Consider the following 21,244-nt stretch of genomic DNA (forward strand, 5'->3'; position numbering starts at 1 on the left):
ATTGTGATTTAGTACAGCTGGCTATTCGAAGCCCGATTAGTCCTAGCAATACTCTTCAATAAAAAATATAGTTTCACTAGTTGCAGTGTGCTAAGAAATCACTATTCACTGTAAGAGTCAAAATCCTCTTTTCCTTATAATTATGTTATGCAATTATCAAGATTCGCCACCGTTATCAGAGGTCCGATAGTCGAAGGATTTAATTAGACATCAAACGCCGCAATATGTTATTATCTAAATGATAATAACCGATTTGTTTGTAAGTTCAAAATGAAATTTTTACAAAGCTGACACACTTATATTGTAAGAAGATAGAGAAGAGAGAGTAAGCAATATTTTATAAACGTAAACATTAACAAATAAGGACAGTAAACAGTGAAGCAGAACTAATTGCACTGTTATGTACTGAAGCGATGCGGCGTGCAGCCACCGCAAGTAACAAACGGTACATTGCACATTAATGGAAATTCTTAACACCAATTGCTAACCAACCTGCCTGTTGCCACAACATTGCTTAAAAAATTACCCCAATACTGCACTGGAAGTGCCGGTTCGTTTGCTATTTAAACGACAACTAAACAACAATATTAATAATATATTGCCAGGAAGTAGTAAAATACATAGTGTAAAGTAAATTTCGGTTGTTTTAGCATAAGTTACACATGTATTAAGCCGAGGGGAAAATTTAAAACTAATTATTGATTTTGTGGACTTCTTGCTTATACATATATATTCATCTTCTATAAGTTTCGTAGCTTCAATAATAGATAATAAATTGTTTCCCTTCTTGGTTTTATTATCTCATTGTCTTAGGCTGAACTATTTACACTCTCGCAACATGTTGCAAAAAGAGTATATTAGTTTTGTTCCCCTAACGGTTGGTTGTAAGTCCTAAAACTAAAAGAGTTAGATATCGAGTTATGTATACCAAAACGATCAGAATTACTAGTATAGTTGCAATCCGGATGTCTGTCTGTCCGTGCATGCTATAACTTGAGTAAAAACTGAGATATCTTGATGAAACTTGGAAACATGTGTTTCCTGGCACCATAAGTAGATTGCTTTCGCAAATGGGGGAATCGAACCACTGCCACGCCCACAAATGGCGATAACCGAAAACCTATAAAGAGCTATAACTAAGCGATAAATAAAGTTATGAGAATGGTATTGGTACATAGGAGCACACTAGGGAAATATTTGTGGGAAAGCGGACGTGGCCCCGCCTTCTACTAAGTTTCTTGTACATATCTCGCAAACTATTACAGGTATATCAACCAAACTTTCTGGAGTCATTTCATTTTAGGTACTTCATTATGCAGTCTGAAAATGGATGAAGTCGTATACTAAATTGTGTGGAAAACTACTAAAAATGCTTAAATCAGATATTCCAAAGAAAGTCAAAGGAGATATGCTTCTTCTAATAACACTGTCCAACAAATGAAGACTTTTTGAATGGAACAGAATAGCGACCCCATAATTCTGAAAGGGTATGTTGAGTAGATCATTTTTGTAGAACAAACTTATGGTCCAGCACGTCTGAGTTTTTTTTACAGTGGGTCAAAGTTTTCATTTTTTGGTCGAAGGGAGCATTATACTATATGAAAAAAATGTTGTAAGTTAATGTCTGAGAGAATTCTTATGGCCAGAGTTGTATTGTGGAATTGTATGAGGATTATTTTTGTGGAAGATCTTAACCCTCTAACTGGTTTCTTTATGGGTCAATTTGACCCTTTTTCGAGAAAATCAAATTTCAGTGGGGGTCACCAAAGACACCATTGTTGTAAATAAAGCTCTTTACGATTAATTGGCAAAATTACACGCCAACATATACAAAGTAGGTGAAAACGTCGTCAAGTTCGGCCGAGCCAAACACTGAGTTCTCGCGTCTAGTCAGCTGTGACTTACAAATCGGGTGTGATAAAATTAAGCATAATTGACTTACTAAGCAGTACATATCGGGTGTGATTTTTACTAAAATTAATATAAAAAAAGAACAATTAATGCTTAAATAAGCATGGCGGATTCTGTTTGCAAATTAAGAGATTGGTTTTGTTTTATTTGTGGACATTTTACGCACCTTCAAAGCAGAAGAAAGATATTCCCTACAATTGAAGAACCATATTTTCTTTTCTTTGGAATACGATTTTTATGTGAAGCTTGGATAGCAAAAACTGTATGTACTACTTGCGAAAGTGGTCTTTTGACCTGGTACAAGGCGGTACTAAGTTTTACTGCACAATGGAAATCAGCATCCATCAATACCGGTTGCGTATTCCACAAAAAAGGAGGAAACATACGCAAATATTAAATATTAAAAAAAATTTAATACTATAAATATAAATGGGAAGTATACGCAGACTTCAAAATTATTGCAATATTGACTGAAATGCAAACATGATACACAAAATATATGTGCTTTCTTTGTAAATGGGATTCACGTGCTACCAGCAGCCATTATCATATTAAATATTTCGAAGAACGTAAAGAAAATATTATCGGTGACTTAAATGTAATCCATGAATCTCTTGTCCCAAAAGATAAGGTTATACTTCCACCGCTGCAAATTAAGCATTTGACTTTATGCAGCTGGTTATATCAGAATTCCTTGGAAAGTCAAAAGCACAAAACTATGCAGAAAATATTGAAAGCATGCTAATCGGTTTTAACAATATTGGCGTTAAGATGTCACTAAAGCTGCATTTTCTGCACTCTCATCTGAATTTTTTTAAAGAAAACCTTGGAGCGGTTTCAGATGAACACAGTGAAAGGTTTCATCAGGATATAAAGGTAATGGAAGAAAGATTCAAAGGGAAATCCCAAACTGTAATGCTTGCTGAATACGTATGGGGCTTGTACAGAAACCTTGACACATCGAAACATTCACGTCAAGCTAAATACAGGAAAGCATATTAAGTTCAATCTTTAATCCATTGTCCTACCACTGCTGAAGCAAAAAAAATATATACATACTATAATAAACCACTATTAAAACAAAATTTTAATTTTTTTATCAATCGTAAAGAGCTTTATTTACAACAATGATGTCTTTGGTGACCCCCACTGAAATTTTCCGCCAAACATTTTCGTAGAATATTTTAATCCTTAAATGTCCTTTTTTAAAGGATATATTTTGATTTTCTCGACAAAACGGTCAAATTGACCCATAAAGAAACCAGTTAGAGGGTTAAGATCCTCCACAAAAATAATCCTCATACAATTCCACAATACAACTCTGACCATAAGAATTCCCTCAGACATTAACTTACAACATTTTTTTCATATAGTATAATGCTCCCTTCGACCAAAAAATGAAAACTTTGACCCACTGTAAAAAAAAACTCAGACGTGCTGGACCATAAGTTTGTTCTACAAAAATGATCTACTCAACATACCCTTTCAGAATTATAGGGTCGCTATTCTGTTCCAAAAATGCTGTTGGACAGTGTAATGTGCCGCTGTGCCGAAAATGGACAAAATGAAGTCAATATTTTCTCTAGCCTCTATATACTTTCCATACATATATTTTTAAACTTCGAGTGAACTTAATATCGTATATATCGGTTAATATGTGACATATCAAATTTAATTGAACGTAAAATTAAATAAACCAGCCCCCATATATAATCTATAACGATTTTCGCGTTTATATTGGACTTTATACCGAATATATGGAACAAATTGTGTGTTATCTTAATAAAATTACGTAAATAAATTGCGAGAGTATAAAATTTTCAATTACACCCGAACTGAGCCCCTCCTTACTTGTTTTAACATATTTTTGGTACAACTGTAACTATGTTACTGATATAAAATTAAGATTTGTATATGTACTTTTTTCATTATATAAACTTTATGTTAAAGTAATTTTAATAGCTATAGCATTATTTATAATAGTACAAAACGAAATAGATACAATGCGGATTGAAGAGTTCGTACCATTTTAATGAAAAACACTGTGTCAAAATTTTGTTTGTTACTCAACATCGCTACCCTCAAGAGTGATAAACCGATTAAAAGATTATCGATAGAATCTTTGTAGTATGATTTGTTTTATGCTTTTAACTAATCCTCATTCCAACCAACATTTTTTTTGAGGTGTGAGAACAGGAGACATCCATAGATATTTTTTATTTATATATGTGGTATACTGTATGTTCTTTCATTGCCAGGTCAAAGACTTTTACATGTAGTATGTATATGCATGTGCATAATGAAATACAAATGTTTGCAGCAATGGCGTTAAATCCCTTATTTGTTGAGCCAATGTTCATGCATTTTAAATAAAAAACAATAAATTTACTGAAAGAAACTTTATTACAATGTGTGTGAAATAATTAGTTACACCAGACTAATATAATTGGCCATGTCTTGAATGCAAGTAAAGCACCAACCGAATTATGCAGCGAAGCATTATAAGGAAACATGCAATCGAATTAACTTAACCACGAGAAAATCTGCTTAATTATAAGTAACGTAAGAAGTATATGTAGTATGCACTAATTAATATTTATATTTACTACAGTTCGTTGATAAAGGATTCCGTGAATATGTATCTCTAAGTATATGTGTTATATGTATGTATGCTGCGAGCATAGTCAGTCAGAGCTACCAGACCCACATGCATTACTCTATTTTCCAATGTTTCCACATAAAATGTACAGATTTTTTAGAAAATCCAAATCAAACAGCTCCCATACTCCTCTCTTTAGTAGGTGTTTTAAATCAATTGTAACATTATATTGATCCCAAAATGTCTTAACCCGGTACTGTCCAGAACTTTTTTCGTTTCAGATTTTGGTGAAATGAAGTACACATATGTATTTTCACAGCATGAGCACGAAAAATAAGTCCGTTTTAAGATTTACTGGCCATTACTACTTCACATCCGATTTTAGCTGAGCGGGACAAACATTGTCTGGTCGTACTCAAGCTAAATATAAATTGTGGTTGGTACTTCATCTAGCTCATTTGCTTCGTCATAAATCCATTAATTTGTTGTATTACTAATTTATTGTATTTGCTATTCAAAATGCAAAGAAAATCACATGCAACGTGATTAAAAACCAGTACCCTAGGCGACCCACGGTTATCATATTGTAACACCTTAGGTAAAATTAAAAAAAAATAATAAAAGAAAACTTTTCGACAAATTTTATAGTTTATTTAATTACCTATCGATTGGTATAATTATTTTAAAAATCAATCGAAAATTAAGCATTATATAGAAGTACTTACCGCACGACACATCGAAAAACGTGATTTTTTCAATTTTGTTTTTAACAGCTTATTTTCAGATACAATAATTTCTCGAATAGAACTCAAAATAAGTTTAAAATTCTGGAAAGCCAATAGTTTTTCGCATAAGAAAATGGCTTATAGTTTCTAATTTTGTACTGTATCTTTCAATATATTTATGGAAATATAGCGTTACATTTTGCGTTACCACATGGTAGTCGTGGGTTATTTCGGGTTAATGAGAATATTATACACAAATTATATATCTTACCTTTCATTTGCTTTTATTGATTATATTCATTTTCTAGGCACGACACTGTACATGTAGTAAGTACACATTTAGGTGTGTACATAAGTAAATTAAAACTTTACAAAAAGTGGCAATGAACTTTGTCAACCTGGTACAAACATCGTGCCATTTATACATACTGATTGTCTATACCTATATACTACGCACGTATTTATGTATAAAAGCAATAATAAGTAGTCATCATAATGGTACTCAAATGTTTTGTTATGAACGCATTGGTATTATTGACACTTGGTGCTTATTAAAAGGCAGCTCAAACAACGCTCATCATAGCTAGCGAGCTACGTATGTATGTATGTGCATCTATGTGTACATGTATAAGTAGTTTAAGTGCACAATTGCTTAACGTTGTTTTCAGCCCTGGTCACACCATAGTTTCAAAACCGTTCCGCTAGTGTCTACATACATTGCCATTGGCCCTGCTGATCGTTCTAGCTGTCAGATAATGTATCTGTCCATAACCGCAAATCGATATTTGGCACTTAGCACTATCGACACATGTACAAACACATGTATATCGAAGTTTTTAATAAACAAACAAAAATTAATAATATTAATGTCTACATATAAACACATATACATACATATATAGTAAATTCTTTGTTGTATCTGTACTTAAGTATGAATGTACAAATATCAACTAAATTAATGCGCTCATCTTAGTGGTCAAAAATATTACTAGGCCAGACTCACATACATATGTACATATATATTGATATGTATTTTGAATCCACTTCAAATTGTTAAATATAAATAAAAAACTTCGGATGTTCATAGAAAAGAGATAAAAATTATTGTCTATTAACACTAGTTACTTCATTGAAATTGTTAAACAAGTTCACCAGAAATACCTTAAATTTGTGCCCTGCATTTAGGTTTTATCTCGTATATTTACTATAAACACGATAGCTTTTCGGAAATACATATGTAGAAATATCTGTAAATAAATGGGTTTATCCAGTATTAGAATAAAGTAAAAATATTTTATAACAAGTAAGTAAAGGCTAGGCAATTTTTCCACAAGTGATGTCACTCCTCAAATACGCCACGCCCACTTTCCATTGAAAAAAAAAAATCTTAGGCTGCACTCAGATTCAGTTTGTATGGGATGTGGGCGAGGTTTTTATCCGATTTCACCTATTTATGGTGTGTACATAGGGAAGTGACTGCAGAAAGTTTGGTTTATATAGATTTATTGGTTTGCTAGATATATACAAAAATCCTATCTGGGGCGGGGCCACGCCCACTTTCCCAAAAAAATACACCTAAATATACCCCTTCCTATCGCCATCCTTTGTACCAAATTTCACTTTTAATACTATATGGTTTTATGGCTTAGTTATGATACTTTATAGGTTTTGGGTTATCGCCATTTTGTGGGCGTGGGAATGGTGCGATTTCACCCATTTTCAGTTGCAACTCTCCCACTGTCCCAAGGAACATGTGTACCATGTTTCGTCAAGAAATCTTAATTTTTACTGAAGTTATCCGATGCACGGAGGGACAAACATCTGGATTTCCACTCGTCTCGTCATCCTGATCATTTTGATATACATAACCCTATTCTAACTCGTTTAGTTTTATGACTTACAAACAACCGTTATGTGAACAAAACTAGTATACTCTCTTAGCAACTTTGTTGCGAGATTACAAAAATATGCAAATATGCTATTGCCTCGGGATAACGATAATAAATACCAGTGACATTCCGAGTTCCTAAAAATGTCATGAAAGAAAATGAATTTATTTCACAAATAACCAATATGTACATATGTATGTAAAGATTTCACTAAAGATTCAAAATGAAAATAAATGTTTATATATATATATGTGTGTATTGATTTATCTCGGTTTCCACCAATTGCAGAAGTAGTTGTACATCCAATGATATTTTAAAGCAGTCATCAATTGCAGTACCCAACGACAGCAAACAGACTTTCCTTATCATTAATCAGCATCTGCATTGCGAGGCCGCACCGCGCATGTTGCACAAGCAAAACCAGTAATCACAAAACGTTTGGCGACGGTAATGAGTTTGTGATGTATAAAACACTATATACGATAAAAATCTATTACATAACAGAAATATTCCCTTTTTGTTAACTTCAACATTAGCCGTGTCAGCAACGGTAATAGATTATGGATAAACTTTTATAGTTTATGACCGAACCAATAACAACAGTATCAAGAGCATATCGCACTACGGTTTTAAGAGAATTTGCACATATCCGCTGTTATTATTATCAGCTTTTGCAGTTCCTCCTGCTACTATCACGGTCTCAGTTGCCCAGAAGATGATCAGTGAACAATCTCTAACGCTGGCTTTTCGAGGTGGATTTAGTTTAACCGAAAAACAATTGAGTGGTGTTGGTTTGAAGCCGATTGCTTCCTCTCCAACCACAGCGGCTGTGGATGTTGTCTATCAATACTTGGACATAGACCATACTGACAATTTATTAGCGCCTATAATAGCGTCATCGGAAACTAACAATGTGTTAAACAATGCCAATATGGAGTCGACGGCAAGTGCTACCATTAAAAATTTTAATAACAATTCAAATATCACTAACCGGAATATCGTCAGCAATAGTATAAGCAACAATGTAACAATTAATCAAGTGCAAAATGTTTTCAGTGGTTCCGCTGGTGGTGTAGCTATCACTAACCTATCAAACAGTCCTCATCGAAAACATTGTCAACAATTTCAGTCAATTCAAACAAATCCTCAAAACCAACAAATAGCTCAAAAGAAACATCAACAAAATAACAATGTGAAGAGCGAAAGACTTAGTCCAGGTACCAACGGTGATCATCAGTCATCAATTTCGAGGTATAATAAAAATTGCGAAATGTTAGAAAATTTGCATATTATAATGAATGAAGATACATATTTAATTTGGTTGATTGCGATTCTATAAAACTGCTCAAAGTGTTACTCCTGGAACTCCTTAATGGTACCGATTAATAGTATTAAAACTGTTTCCATATATTTTAACAATAAAATTAAACTAATTATTACTCTTTTAAAATGTATTTAATTAATATGGCTTCATATGGGTGAATAATATAAATTTATTAGATTTGTTTACATGGAAATATAAAACTTTGTAGATATTATATCTTTAGAAGTAAGAAAAGTCTCAAAAACTGGATTAACAATTACTAGTACCGAAACCAAAGAAGTTTATACCGTTTAAAATAAATTTCATCTTTGTTCACTTTTATGAAAATACATGTATATATGAATGTATCCTTTCCACCTTTGCCAATTTCATATTTATGACAACATATGCTCCATACCTACTTTCATTAGGATGAATATTCATGAGTGATATGTACCTGCAAACACAATGTGTCGCAATCAGAAAAACTAAAATAAAATCTTAATTATATAAGTTTCTTATTTTCTAAGGCTTTATTATGTATCTTACATGAAATTTTCTTATACATACTGACTTTTGGAAGCTTTCATATGTACATATACGTATATAAGTTTTTAAACTGTTTTTTTTTTTTTTAGATCCCGAAGCACTACACCCTCATCGTTCCGTGGTCCATCGCCACATCAAATTTCTTCGGAAGCCCTAATGCCATTAACTTCGCTCCTACGTATTCAAGAAGTGGCATCTGCAGGGCATCAACCTCTCTGCGTTACTGCTAGTACAGAAACTGCTAATTTGGGAACTACGACGACAGTGTTTCAGACAGATTATTCGTCGAGAAACTATTCTGATATTATGCGTAATTTAGCAGCGAAATATAATGATACAAACTCCATAAAGTAAGCTTAAAAGCATACATATACATATATATGCAATTATATTTAATATTCCTTGATTTTACTTAAATTTGTTAGCTCCATTTCGACTCGTTATAATGCATTTTTTGATACTTCACAATCGACTTCTTCTATTCCAATTGCTAACAAAAATGCAAATCAGAAAGGCGGCAATAGGAACGTCGTTGGAGCTCTGTCGGGTTCCTTGCCGAGTAAAGATGCATCGCCTCAATTAATACCGCGATTACCTATGTCTCAAGGAGAAGTAGCGGTAGCGGCTGCTGCCGCTTCCTTTCTGAATAGTCTACCATTTTCACAAAGTGTGTGTCTACCAATGATCGATATGAGCAGTACTCAAGCATTGGTAACTCTGGTAAGCTACTAAAATAAAAACAAATATATATTATTTTTATTCCTGACTTAAAAATGTTCATTCTTAATAAAAAAAATGTTATGATTATCAACATTATATTGATGTAGGCGCGTGCAGCTAAAGAAGTAGAGGTTCAGACCATACTTCGCTCGTTCCAGCAAAATTCAAAGCAAATAAACTCCAATTCAAACTTGCCACATCCCAACCTCAGTGTGGCATTACAACAAGCCGCCCAATATGTATCTCCTGCGCTCAGTGTTCCTGGACAAGAGCAACAACAGTCTAGTCTTCAACATAAATTAATTTCTACATCGATTAACTCTAGTATTTCAACCTCCAAAAGAAAATCGTCTGCACTGACAAGTACAACCACAGTACCGCTTGACTTGAGCTCCCAACCACCAGCGACTAAAAAATTTAAAGTGGAATTGAACTTAGCAAGCAACAGAAACGATTTCCCTTCAAATGAAGCAAAAGTTCTCTCATCACCAATATCTGAAAACAAATTGGTTATTGGTTCAGCGAACAGTAATGCCCGCTTATGCTTTTCACCAGAACCATCTACGCAGTGCAATGCTACTATTCCAAAATGTCAAGCTCAAAGTGAGGAAATTGCTCAGTGGACAGTAGATGACGTATGTGCATTTGTAGGTGATATTGATATCTGCGCAGACTACGTTCAGGTATGTTTGATTACTTATTTATTATATAACACTTATCTCTATAAAAAATCATCTATTTTATTAAGTTGCGAAACATTTTCTATTAACCGCAAATTTCAATTATTTTGGTATTTTCAAAAAAGAGGTATTCATTTATTTTCCTGTTTATATCGTTTCTTAAAGTTTGACAAATTGAAATAAAAATTCTGTATGTGTTGTATTAGCATATTCTTCTTATAAAAATATAATTATTGCGAATAAATAAAAAGTAACATTTTACAACTGCAATACACAATATTATTTACGAGTAAGTGAAAAACAAAATATCAAATTATAAATGTAGTATTTGATTCACCTGCTACTGCGAAATTTTATACGGAGGCCAAGATTTTTTATTAATATCTGCACCATTTTCACCCATTCACATTTAGTACATGCATGTATGTGTTCATCATTCATTCTTCAAGAACTGGATATTTGACACTACTATTACCAATGCTATATATGCATATGTATAGTACTGTGTATTCATAAATATTTCTTTAACTTAAGTATATAAAACATGTAACGGCCATTGAGTAAGGAAGCCAGCTATCACATTCTAGAGCGCTTGTCCGTCCATGCATCGTCAAATATGCGTAGCCGACCTATGCTGGCTGGATTTGAAGCTGCATGCCACACCGCTTTTGAACTAAATTGGAAAGCAGTTGGAGTAAGAATATTAAATTATATTTATGGCTACGACGACACTTGAATATCTTGTTGAGATGTTGCCATCAGTAGCGCAACGGATGCTGTCGATTTTTATATACATGCATACATCTACACAGATGCTGTATTTTTCTATGTTTCGTTGTTATATACTTACTTTGTTACTGTTCATGCGCTTGTCAAATACCTGATATCGTCGTACACCTCCGTATAACCACTTTGGTAAACTTGTATTTGCAATGTTACGCCTTTATTATATCCGTTGGGTCGTTTACTTTGCTAGGTAACTCACCTTCATTTCTCCTTGCTATGTCATCTATACTAACATCTGTATATACATACTTGTATGTTATTGCTGTTCATTGACTGGTCAGCAGCCCAGGTCTTATGTGTTGTGTGATTTAAATGTATAATGAAAACGGAAATGAAAATTGGGTGTAGTCTTCAATTTACTTAAAGATTCTACTAAACCATGATATCATTATAGTTATCTGTTCAATATCTTTTGTACAAAGATTTGTACATTTCTCCCCTCTTTCCCTTTCCGTCTTATTATCTATTGGTGGTGTCAATTAGTAATTTCAGTCGAAACGTGGGTGTCACGGCACAAAGCTGATCTTGCAGCTTAGTAAATGGACATTAGCGCCTCAAAGCATTTGAACGACTTGCGATTGTCGTCTCTTGTAACCTTGAATTTATGTTCATGGGATTGCGTTTAAGGATAAAAAGTTAAAGTTACATAACCGCAATAAGGCTGTCTTTCTAAAGGAAAAATTAATATTTTATTTTGCTTCACCAACAAGTTTTACTGAATATAATACTTTTAAAGCTGGAACAGATAGTTCTGAATCTATTCAAACGACAAGCCCTAGGCGCTGATTTCAAAAAACATATTAAATTTGACTTCATTGACTTTAGAGAAGGGACTCAACACCGGGTGGGGGTTCGAATGTGAGCACACGAGTCAGAACTGTTAATTCAATTGCATACCTAACAAAAGAACTACACTCTCCTCAAATGTGTAACTTAATGTTTGTATCCTTAGAAATAAAATAATTTTATATATTTTTTATGCAGCATTTCCGTGATCAATGCATTGATGGCAGTGGATTACCCTTGCTCACTGAAGAACATTTGCTGCATTCCTTGGGTATGAAATTAGGACCCGCGTTGAAATTACGGTCAAAATTAGCGAAAAGACTCGGTGGACCATGTCCATGTGTAGCATGCATTACACGAGCACGGCAAATGCTAGTTTTACAAGCAGAATCTAACAATAGTCAACCAAAAACAGCTATAACCATATCTACCGAGTGTTCGCCCACAAAAGGAAGTGCTATTGGATGTGAGGAAATTGTTGACCTTCCTAAAATCAAAGACATTAATGATAAAACAAAAGAAACATTTCAACACATACAGAAAGTTTCACATAATCAGCATTTACTTGCGGAAGGACGAGAACGAGAACCGAAGATATGCAATAATAGTGACAATAATGAAAGAACCAGCTATTGTGACTCACTCAAACTACAGATATGCGCCAACATTTATAAAAACGAAACAAATAACAATAATCACAACAAAGACGAAATAAATATTGAGAATTTTACTACCGGAACAAAAGTTCATGACAAAACATCTAGTTATGTTCTCGGTACCACTTTGAAATCCATAACTAATGATAACTGTCATAGTAATAACAATAGTTCCACTAATAACAACGTTTTACTCGGTAGCCAGTTTGGCGAATTATCGGATGAAGGTAGTTAGTTTTGAAACTATTACTACTTCTGTTTACGTACTTTTTAAAAATTTAATATAACATTTTATCCGTTTTTTGATAGAGTGTTGAAGTAAAAATTATACACATCAATCCCTTAAAACTCTCTAAAACTTAGCAACTATTTTTATTTTGCTCATAATAAATAAAGAAAGGTAAAGAATAAACGTAATGATAGTCAAATTGGCATGCGAACATGCTGATCATAATCATACGTTTAATTTAATATAGGCTTTATCATTTGAAAGGTATATAGTGGTTCTTCCAATACTATAAACATTTCAGTCAAAAATTTTTTGTAAAATCTTCTAATAAATCACCTTTAGTATCAGTTATCATCCAAGCAAAATAACTAATTGTAGTGACGATATGAAGAAATGAAGAAAAACGAATAGAAAAAAATATCAGTACAAAAATCTATCTGTTTGTATACTAATATATTTTGAACACAATTTGTTGAAAAACTATAAAAATATTACTTACCGGACTACGAAATGTATGACCTTGTGAAGTATGAATACTTAGGAACATAAAATGTTCATTATTATAAATACATACCAGAACTACGAAATTATTCAGTGAAAGCAGTTTAAATACTGTATTTACATATTTAAAGCATTTATAACAAATTAATTTTATAAGTCGTAAATTTTGAGTTACAACAGAAGTAATTATTATAAACAACAAGAGATCAAAGTCTTCCATATTATTATAAATATAATATTTAAGCAGGAAACTTGCAAAAAATATATTTAAGAAATATTACTTATATAGACAAGAGTATATAAAAATATTAGAAGAACCTTGTAAAGTATGCAAAATTTCGTTTTTATACTGTCATTTTATTTGTGAGTAATTTTTAAAGCCGAAAATATTTAATAGTCAATTTATTATGAGTTTTATGCTAGTTCAATTGACATTTGCATAAATACATACCATTTATATGCAGACTATAAAAAGTGTACTTAAGTTGTAGGTATGTTCTAGAAGCATTCAGTTTAGCATATAATAGTAATGTTCATTAATATTTAAGGATAAGCAATATAGTCAACTTTGGTAATATATACATACAATCATTGTTAAGTTATTTATTACTAGTCAGTATAAGATTATCAATATTTATGGATATAATTGTGCGCTTTATGCAAAATGCCAAAATTTGTTCAACATTATTAATTAAAATATTTCTATTTTTATGAAATTAAAATATTCTTAACACTCATGAGTACGAAGTCTTTTAACTACAGGTTTTAGTTTTGATGCTCTGCTGTATGCAGCAACATATGTATCTCTACACAAGTAAAAAAATACGCTTAAGCACCAACCTTCGAGTGTGAATTTGAATGGAATAATAGAAAACAGATGATAGAGAAGATATATGTGCGACGTTATGTCTGTGTAAGCCATAAGTTGAATAAAATGTTTTCCTAGGTACTACGAGAAGTTTGACTTAATTCGACCACTTTTACAGTTTGAAAATGGACAAAACTACAACCACGACCATAATCGATATCGTACCGAAATTATGTCCTTAAAAACACTATAGTATCTTGAAGAACATGGATGAAATAGGTTAACGAATATTATGGTTTCCTGTGTTTGTGAGTTATCTTAATAGAATTGCGTGGCAATATGTTTGCGATTATAGACCTTCACCTATGCCCAAAATACCAAATATAGTAATGAAATCGATATAATAATATATTGATCCGTATCCCTAATATATTTATTTCTTAATATAACAAAGATTACATTTTGTCCCTTTGATTAAGTTTATATCGCATAAATTGGAAGAAGATGTCGAAATATAAGCTGTCACCGATTGGTCACTTCTCTGCTCGCTATCTTTGCGCGCTGTTCGCCTGTCAAAAATTGTACATGTGAAAGCAACAACAAAGTTATCTAATTGAATTCGTACAAGAGAGTACGCGGATACCTCATTAAAAATTCTATCGCCGCTTGCTGAGTGTTGCCAAAATTTTGCAATACAAATATATATTTTTGTAGTTTTCACTTTAAAATACATTTTAATTGATTAAATAAAACGTAAGACATAGACGCAGCACGAAACGAATGGATAAAAAATATTTTTGTGCAGATTTAAGTAATTCTCCAGCTAAGAAAGTGGTTCAGCACTATAGCGCATGATTAAGAGGACATTTTAGCGCAGGCTTGCACCATAAGTGCTGCCTGTCTGTTTGAATTACAGGATAGAGCGTTCTTTTGGCCAATCGATGACAGCTATAATTAAGGGTGGATATTTCGGTTAAACCCCTTTCACACAGGCAATTTTTGTTGCGGCAATTCTTAGTTAGACCCCTTTCACACGGGCAATTTTTGTCGCGGCAATTCTTAGTTTTATAGGAGAGGGGGCGACGAGGAGAGGAAAATCGCGCCGAGTCTGCTGTGTTCAGGCAACACGCTTTGTGTTCTTATTCGTAACAGTTCGCTGCTACGTAACAGAGTTGCATTTGCACACATTTTAAAATTAATGTTTACAATATATTTGAAAATTTGAATTTAATCATTTAATTTTGTATGTAATTTGCAAATACAATATTCATATAATAATTAAAATGTGCTAGAAAATTGAGAATAACGATAAAAATTACTTAATGAAATATATTTTTTTACTTGGAAACGATGCGTACAAGAAGTTGAGAAAATTATATGAAAGAGAATGACAGAAAAACACGAACAGAGTTGTCGAACAAGAATTGCTCGTGTGAACGCAAGGGGCGACAGCAAAAGAGAATCGCCCGAGAATTAGCAACAAAAGTTGCCCGTGTGAAAGTGGACTTATATAGTCCCTCTCCTATAAAGCTAAGAATTGCCGCGACAAAAATTGCCCGTGTGAAAGGGGTCATAGGAGAGGAGGCGACGAGGAGAGGAGAATCGCGCCGGGTCTGCTGTGTTCAGGCAACACGCTTTGGGTTTTTATTCGTAACAGTTCGCTGCTACGTAACATGGTTGCATTTGCACACATTTTAAAATTAATGTTTACAATATATTTGAAAATTTGAATTTAATCATTTAATTTTGTATGTAATTGCAAAAACATATAGAAATATGCATAATATAATTAAAATGTGCTAGAAAATTGAGAATAACGATAAAAATTAGTTAATGAAATATATTTCTTTGCTTGGAAACGATGCGTACAAGAAGTTGAGAATATTATATGAAAGAGAATGAGAGAAAGACACGAACAGAGTTGTCGAACAAGAATTGCTCGTGTGAACGCAATGGGCGACAGCAAAAGAGAATCACCCGAGAATTAGCAACAGGAGTTGCCTGTTTGAAAGTGGACTTAGACTTGCGTCATTCGGTGCTAAAAAGTATGGCTATTACCTTCCCACTGGACTGTTGTATCCGATAAAAATCAATATGTAGTAATTGGGGTATATGATTAATATGAGAATGACTGAAATCCGTTCACGGCTTAGTTGAATTGAATTAAAATTGCAACAACATAATTATGTTGGCTAAGTCTTCCATACAAAATAAGCTAATAGCCTAATTTGCTGGTCAAATAAAACATGCCTATTAATTAAATGATTATTTTTATTATTTGATAAATATAGCATTTATTCAATATTATATTGATTAATTTTTAAGATGTAATACGACGTAATTGCAAACACATTACTCAGATATTTATCTGTTAATTTCTGCAAGTTTTTCGTTTCTTTATTATTGTTAGCTTGGAGAGTAACTTGTAATTTTTGACATTTTTCCTCTCCCAAAAAGCTAGCAGATGCCAGCAGTTCGTAGACAGAGCTTGTGATCCTATTGTGAATGAAGTTGTTAGTCAGCTGATATTCGTATGTAAATATTTAATAAGCTATATATTTTTTCTGCAATTTGTGTACAAGCAAAAGATATTCGACGTGGAGTTTCAGATTTAAATATATTCATATTAATTATAGTGTATAATGGATTTTTCAGAATTTGAAATCCCCGAGGTAAAAAATGGTTGTAATTGAAAACTAATATTTAATATCTATTATAATTGATTAGTGTCCCTCATCGGCAATATATATTCCAAACTTCATAACTTCAGAAGAGGAGAAACAGATTTTGTCTCAAATTTCTCGAACCCCAAAACCTAAGTGGACTCAACTTCTTAATAGACGTCTCATTAATTATGGAGGAGTACCCCATCCAAATGGAATGATTGCTGAAGAAATTCCGGATTGGTTACAAGTATATATGGAAAAAATAAATAATTTAAGTGAGGCATTTCTGCATGACTTTTTAAATTTATTAATTAAATTTCTCCACACATTGTGCGGTAGATATTTTGCGGTCTCGAAAAGCGAACCATGTACTGGTTAATGAATATTTGCCCGGACAAGGAATTATGCCTCACACTGATGGTCCATTATTTCATCCAATAATATCGACTATCTCTTGTGGTTCATATACAGTACTTAATTTCTTTGAACGAGAAGTAGCTAAATTAGATGGTTATCAGGCGCACCTAAAGAGAAATAAGAATGACGCCGAACCCCCACAACAGGAATGTTTAAAACGTGAAATTAACTTCAAAATACTTTTAGAACCTCGCAGCTTATTAATACTTAAGGATCAATTATATAATAATTATTTGCATGGTATAGATGAATTCAAACAAGATATTCTTTGTGATAAAATTTGCAACTATGAAAATTTGGAAATGGTCCATAAGATAGGAAGTATTTTACAACGCGACACTCGCATTTCTCTAACAATACGTCATGTACCAAAAACAACTACAATGAAATTAAAGTTTTGTTAAATTACACCATACTTTTATATGCAGAGAATTATTATATTGCTAATAATATTGACAAAAACTAAAAAAAAGTAATTATCGGATTAATTTTTAGACAATAACACGGACGATCGAAAACATGAACGTTCTAAAATGTGAACACTTTTTTGGTGCATTGACTATTGGAAAATGAAAAACACTATTAATTTAGTGCTGCCCAATCTATTTATCGTTTGTTTATCAGTGTGGGGAACAAGAACTGACAAAGTGCTTTATTGTTGAAAGAATATTTTTGGGTTTTCGAATACATGAATATTTCGCAATGTGAACTGTCTTGGTTTTAATTAGTTCACGTTTTCGAGCGCGTGTTGTACTTACTTTAGCAATAAAGTCTTATATAAAAATAGCCATTTAAATTAATACATCTTCATGTTGATCGAATATAGGTTAGGATATCATTCCACATATAAATGTAAATGCATAAGCCAGAAAAAATATGCAACACTTTTATTAAAACAATAAACAAAATATTTTAATTTCAAGTTATACTATACTATTACTTTTCCATACTTTAGTCGACCGTGTCTTCCCATCGTAATTGAAATTCATGTTCGAATATATTACGGTCATACAGGTTAACTGAACTAATGTGAGCTGATATATCCAAACGTAATTCATTTACCGCCAAACGAAAATTTTGTTTTAAAACTCGTAGCTTATCGGCTAGCAGGTGTGCAAGAGATCTACGGAACAGGCTTAACATTTGTTGGAGATGATATTCCACACTGGCACAACGACTAATACATATCCACAAATCTTCTGGCTTTCGTATGTTGTCTGGGAAACGTTTACATATGTCGAAAGGAGCTATTCCACCAGCTAAGAGAGCTTTGACCTCAAAAACAATTTTATTTTTTACATTGGGATCGCTAAACTGTAGTGTTTGGTATTCATGTTTATCACAAAAATTTATAACGTCGCTAATGCAGCACCAAGGTTGTGTGGTCAATTCACTATGTTTTGTAGTCCAATTGATATATCTACCTTTAGGACTAGTGAAAGGACTGAAGCGACTCTCCAAACTTGTACTAAGAGGTGACAAAATGTTGAAATCCTTAGTTTCTTTGGCCTCAACAGGTGTGGTTAGTGGTTTATTGTTCTCCGTTTCTTTATGCTTCGGTGATCCATATAATGTATCAGACTGCTCATCTATGGTTGATTGGCCTGTCCCATTGAAAATATCCTTGTTTTGCGCCAATATTTTATTACACTCATCACCTTTATTTTCCCGTACTTGTTTCAAAAAGTGACGTACTCTCCAAGACATTTTATTCTTACTAACTTAATTAAAACAGTGCTATACTCTTTACTCAAATATTTTTTATTGGTTTTCTTTATTTATTTTAAAACGTGTATGCATGCTATTAAAACTTTACCAATCAAAAAATAGAAAATAAAAGTTCATACTAGTCTAATTGTGTAATCGTTCAGATATATTTATACTTTCGCAACATGTTGCTCAGAGTATAATACTTTTGTTCACTTATCGGTAGTTTGTAACACCTAAAATAAATCGAGATAAATATAGAATAAAATTCCCGAGATGATATATGTAAATAAAACTTGGTACAAGTGCTCCTTGGCGCTCTGAGGAGGATAGCATTGCAAATGGGTGAATTAGAATTATTAACATGTCCACAAGACCTAAATTGGTTACAGAGGATCACTGTAAAAGACATCTGTAAATTAACAATTTTTGAAAATAGCGAAGAAGTCGCTTTTTTGTTCCGCCTTTAGTCATCAAACATAAATAAGTATTTATGTACTATGTGATGCGTCTTTAATTCAAGAAATACTTTAAATAGTACGAGTGTTGAATCTAAAAGTAAGTAATTAAATATAGCTGTTTCCAAATGAATACAACATATCGCGTGAGGAAATTAAATTAACAAATGTATTATAACTAATAAAGCTTTTCCTGGGGAGAAAAACACTCGAATTAGTTATTGATGAGTGCTCCTTATTTAATAAGGCATTTCTCTAATTTAAGAAATTGTGAAGATTTAAGAGGTTAGGGGTATGATTTTCGAAAAACCATTTTATTTCGCATTTTCGTTAATTTTGAAGTTTATCCGATAATTGCTTTAGAGTTATTCGACAAATAACAACGAGCGCTCGGGCACTCTAGTGTGAATCTTTAAATGCTTTTTTCTCAAAACTATGATTTGAAAAGATTTTTAACTGCTGATTTTTTCCCGAAAATCTAGAAAAAAATTTGTTTGTTAAATTTTTGAAAAAAAAGTTTGGTTCAGGCCTAGGATTTTCTATTTATAAAACTAATTTTTTCTTATCCGATTGATTACAGATGAATCTCCAAGGACTTATGATTGTCACCGCAAGGACCTTTTTGTGAAACTGGGTCAACACAGACACTAATATTTTTTTTTTTAATTTTCGTGACTTTAAGTCAAAAAAATTGTAAAATAACATGATTTAATAGCAAAAAAAAAATTACTGAAAATTCTCATTTTTTGTGTCTCTGACTACCCCTAACCCCTTAATTCAAAACTGAGTGTATATCAATGCATGTGCTGTACTCGGTACGACGGTAACGCAATTGGTTTTCATTTGAAATATGATATAGAAGTACATCATATGTGCATAATGCATATTCCCAAGTCACAAAATAATAAGAACATATGTTATTTATGCTTAAAAAGGTTATATTATACTAATAGAAGTATGTTCAATCAAGTCCCGCTGTATTTTGTAATATTTACACAACTAATATATACACATTCTTAAAACCTTGAATGTATAATACTATGTTGTCTTTTCCTATCATTCATTAACGTAATGCAGTGTCTGTATTTATTATTTGTATACTATGACCTTATGTTACACAGAGTATAATAGTTTTGTTAACCTAAAAAGTTAGATATGGAGTTATAGACATATATCACATTAATGAAGATGACAGGCGTCTTGATATCCGGATATACATATATCTGTCCAAGCGATAACTATTGTAAAAATAAAAATATCTTAATGAACCATGCCCACAAAATATCGTTAAACGAAAAACTATGAAATGCTTTAACTAAGCCCAAAATTAAGCTATAAAAGTGAATTCGCTATGTATAATTTCTGCAATCGGATAATAATCACGTCCACCACTCAAACAAAGTGATCTAAAAATTTAAATTGGACAATATTTTAGATATTAGTATAGAAATTCAGATGGAATATTTTCTTTGCATTCGACTAATTTGAACTAAACTCGCTGTATGATTTTCTCTTGGGTAAAATGGCCTCTATACTTACCCTAGCTTCCATATAGCTAATAATTGGATTTTCTTTTGGTAGGCTTTATACCGTATATATCGGTTAATATGAAAGATCTTTCAGCAAAATTTAGTGAATGCTTAGTCTTGGATATAGAGTTACTTCAGTGGCGAAAATTGATGAAATTGGTTCAGGAATTACACCAGCCACTATATATAATGATTTTCGTTACTATAGGGGACTTTTTGTCACGGGTCAAATTGTGTGTTATCTTAATAAGAATTTTGTATAAAGATACAACTATTATAATAAAGATTTACTAATACATGGAAATATTTCCATACCTCAGAACCT

At 32.5% G+C, this 21,244-nt stretch overlaps 3 protein-coding genes and 1 long non-coding RNA gene across 15 annotated transcripts in view; 2 read left to right on the forward strand and 2 right to left on the reverse strand.

Moving 5' to 3' along the window:
* Positions 1-14,074, forward strand: part of LOC105209578 (uncharacterized) — a 28,976-nt gene extending 14,902 nt beyond the window's left edge. For 6 of the 12 annotated variants that reach the window (XM_029038600.2, XM_029038599.2, XM_011180030.3 and 3 more), the window contains exons 3-6: positions 9,066-9,326; positions 9,402-9,696; positions 9,804-10,379; positions 12,147-14,074. In XM_029038600.2, the coding sequence (XP_028894433.1) occupies positions 9,066-9,326; positions 9,402-9,696; positions 9,804-10,379; positions 12,147-12,839 (1,825 nt within the window). In that variant the 3' untranslated portion in view covers positions 12,840-14,074. Of the gene's footprint in view, positions 1-4,774; positions 4,947-7,412; positions 8,376-9,065; positions 9,327-9,401; positions 9,697-9,803; positions 10,380-12,146 lie in introns of all 12 variants that reach the window. The other 6 variants (XM_011180027.3, XM_054228079.1, XM_054228080.1 and 3 more) reach the window with 5 other exon arrangements.
* Positions 14,075-14,549: 475 nt separating this feature from the next.
* Positions 14,550-16,506, reverse strand: LOC114803665 (uncharacterized). The gene is made up of 2 exons (XR_003752111.2): positions 14,786-16,506; positions 14,550-14,711 (listed from the first exon to the last, which is right to left on the reverse strand). It is a non-coding gene; the product is annotated as an uncharacterized LOC114803665 (long non-coding RNA).
* Positions 16,507-16,671: 165 nt separating this feature from the next.
* On the forward strand, positions 16,672-18,147 carry LOC105209582 (alpha-ketoglutarate-dependent dioxygenase alkB homolog 6). The gene is made up of 3 exons (XM_011180033.3): positions 16,672-16,814; positions 16,870-17,083; positions 17,148-18,147. The coding sequence occupies exons 1-3, from the start codon at positions 16,785-16,787 to the stop codon at positions 17,627-17,629; spliced, it is 726 nt and encodes a 241-aa protein (XP_011178335.1). The 5' UTR covers positions 16,672-16,784; the 3' UTR covers positions 17,630-18,147.
* LOC105209581 (uncharacterized) lies at positions 18,091-21,172 on the reverse strand. Its single transcript, XM_011180032.3, has one exon. The coding sequence runs from the start codon at positions 18,930-18,932 to the stop codon at positions 18,177-18,179; it is 756 nt and encodes a 251-aa protein (XP_011178334.1). The 5' UTR covers positions 18,933-21,172; the 3' UTR covers positions 18,091-18,176.
* Between the last annotated feature and the right edge of the window lie 72 nt (positions 21,173-21,244).

The sequence above is a fragment of the Zeugodacus cucurbitae genome, chromosome 3 (assembly GCF_028554725.1).
Source record: "Zeugodacus cucurbitae isolate PBARC_wt_2022May chromosome 3, idZeuCucr1.2, whole genome shotgun sequence".
Taxonomy (NCBI): domain Eukaryota; kingdom Metazoa; phylum Arthropoda; class Insecta; order Diptera; family Tephritidae; genus Zeugodacus; species Zeugodacus cucurbitae.

Excerpts from the sequence above, each read along its gene's own strand:
- LOC105209582 (XM_011180033.3), top strand. The coding sequence starts at position 16,785 with ATGGATTTTTCAGAATTTGAAATCCCCGAG. Across the intron at positions 16,815-16,869 it reads CAGAATTTGAAATCCCCGAG|TGTCCCTCATCGGCAATATA; the intron begins GTAAAAAATGGT and ends ATAATTGATTAG. Across the intron at positions 17,084-17,147 it reads GGAAAAAATAAATAATTTAA|ATATTTTGCGGTCTCGAAAA; the intron begins GTGAGGCATTTC and ends ATTGTGCGGTAG.
- LOC105209581 (XM_011180032.3), bottom strand. The coding sequence starts at position 18,932 with ATGTCTTGGAGAGTACGTCACTTTTTGAAACAAGTACGGGAAAATAAA.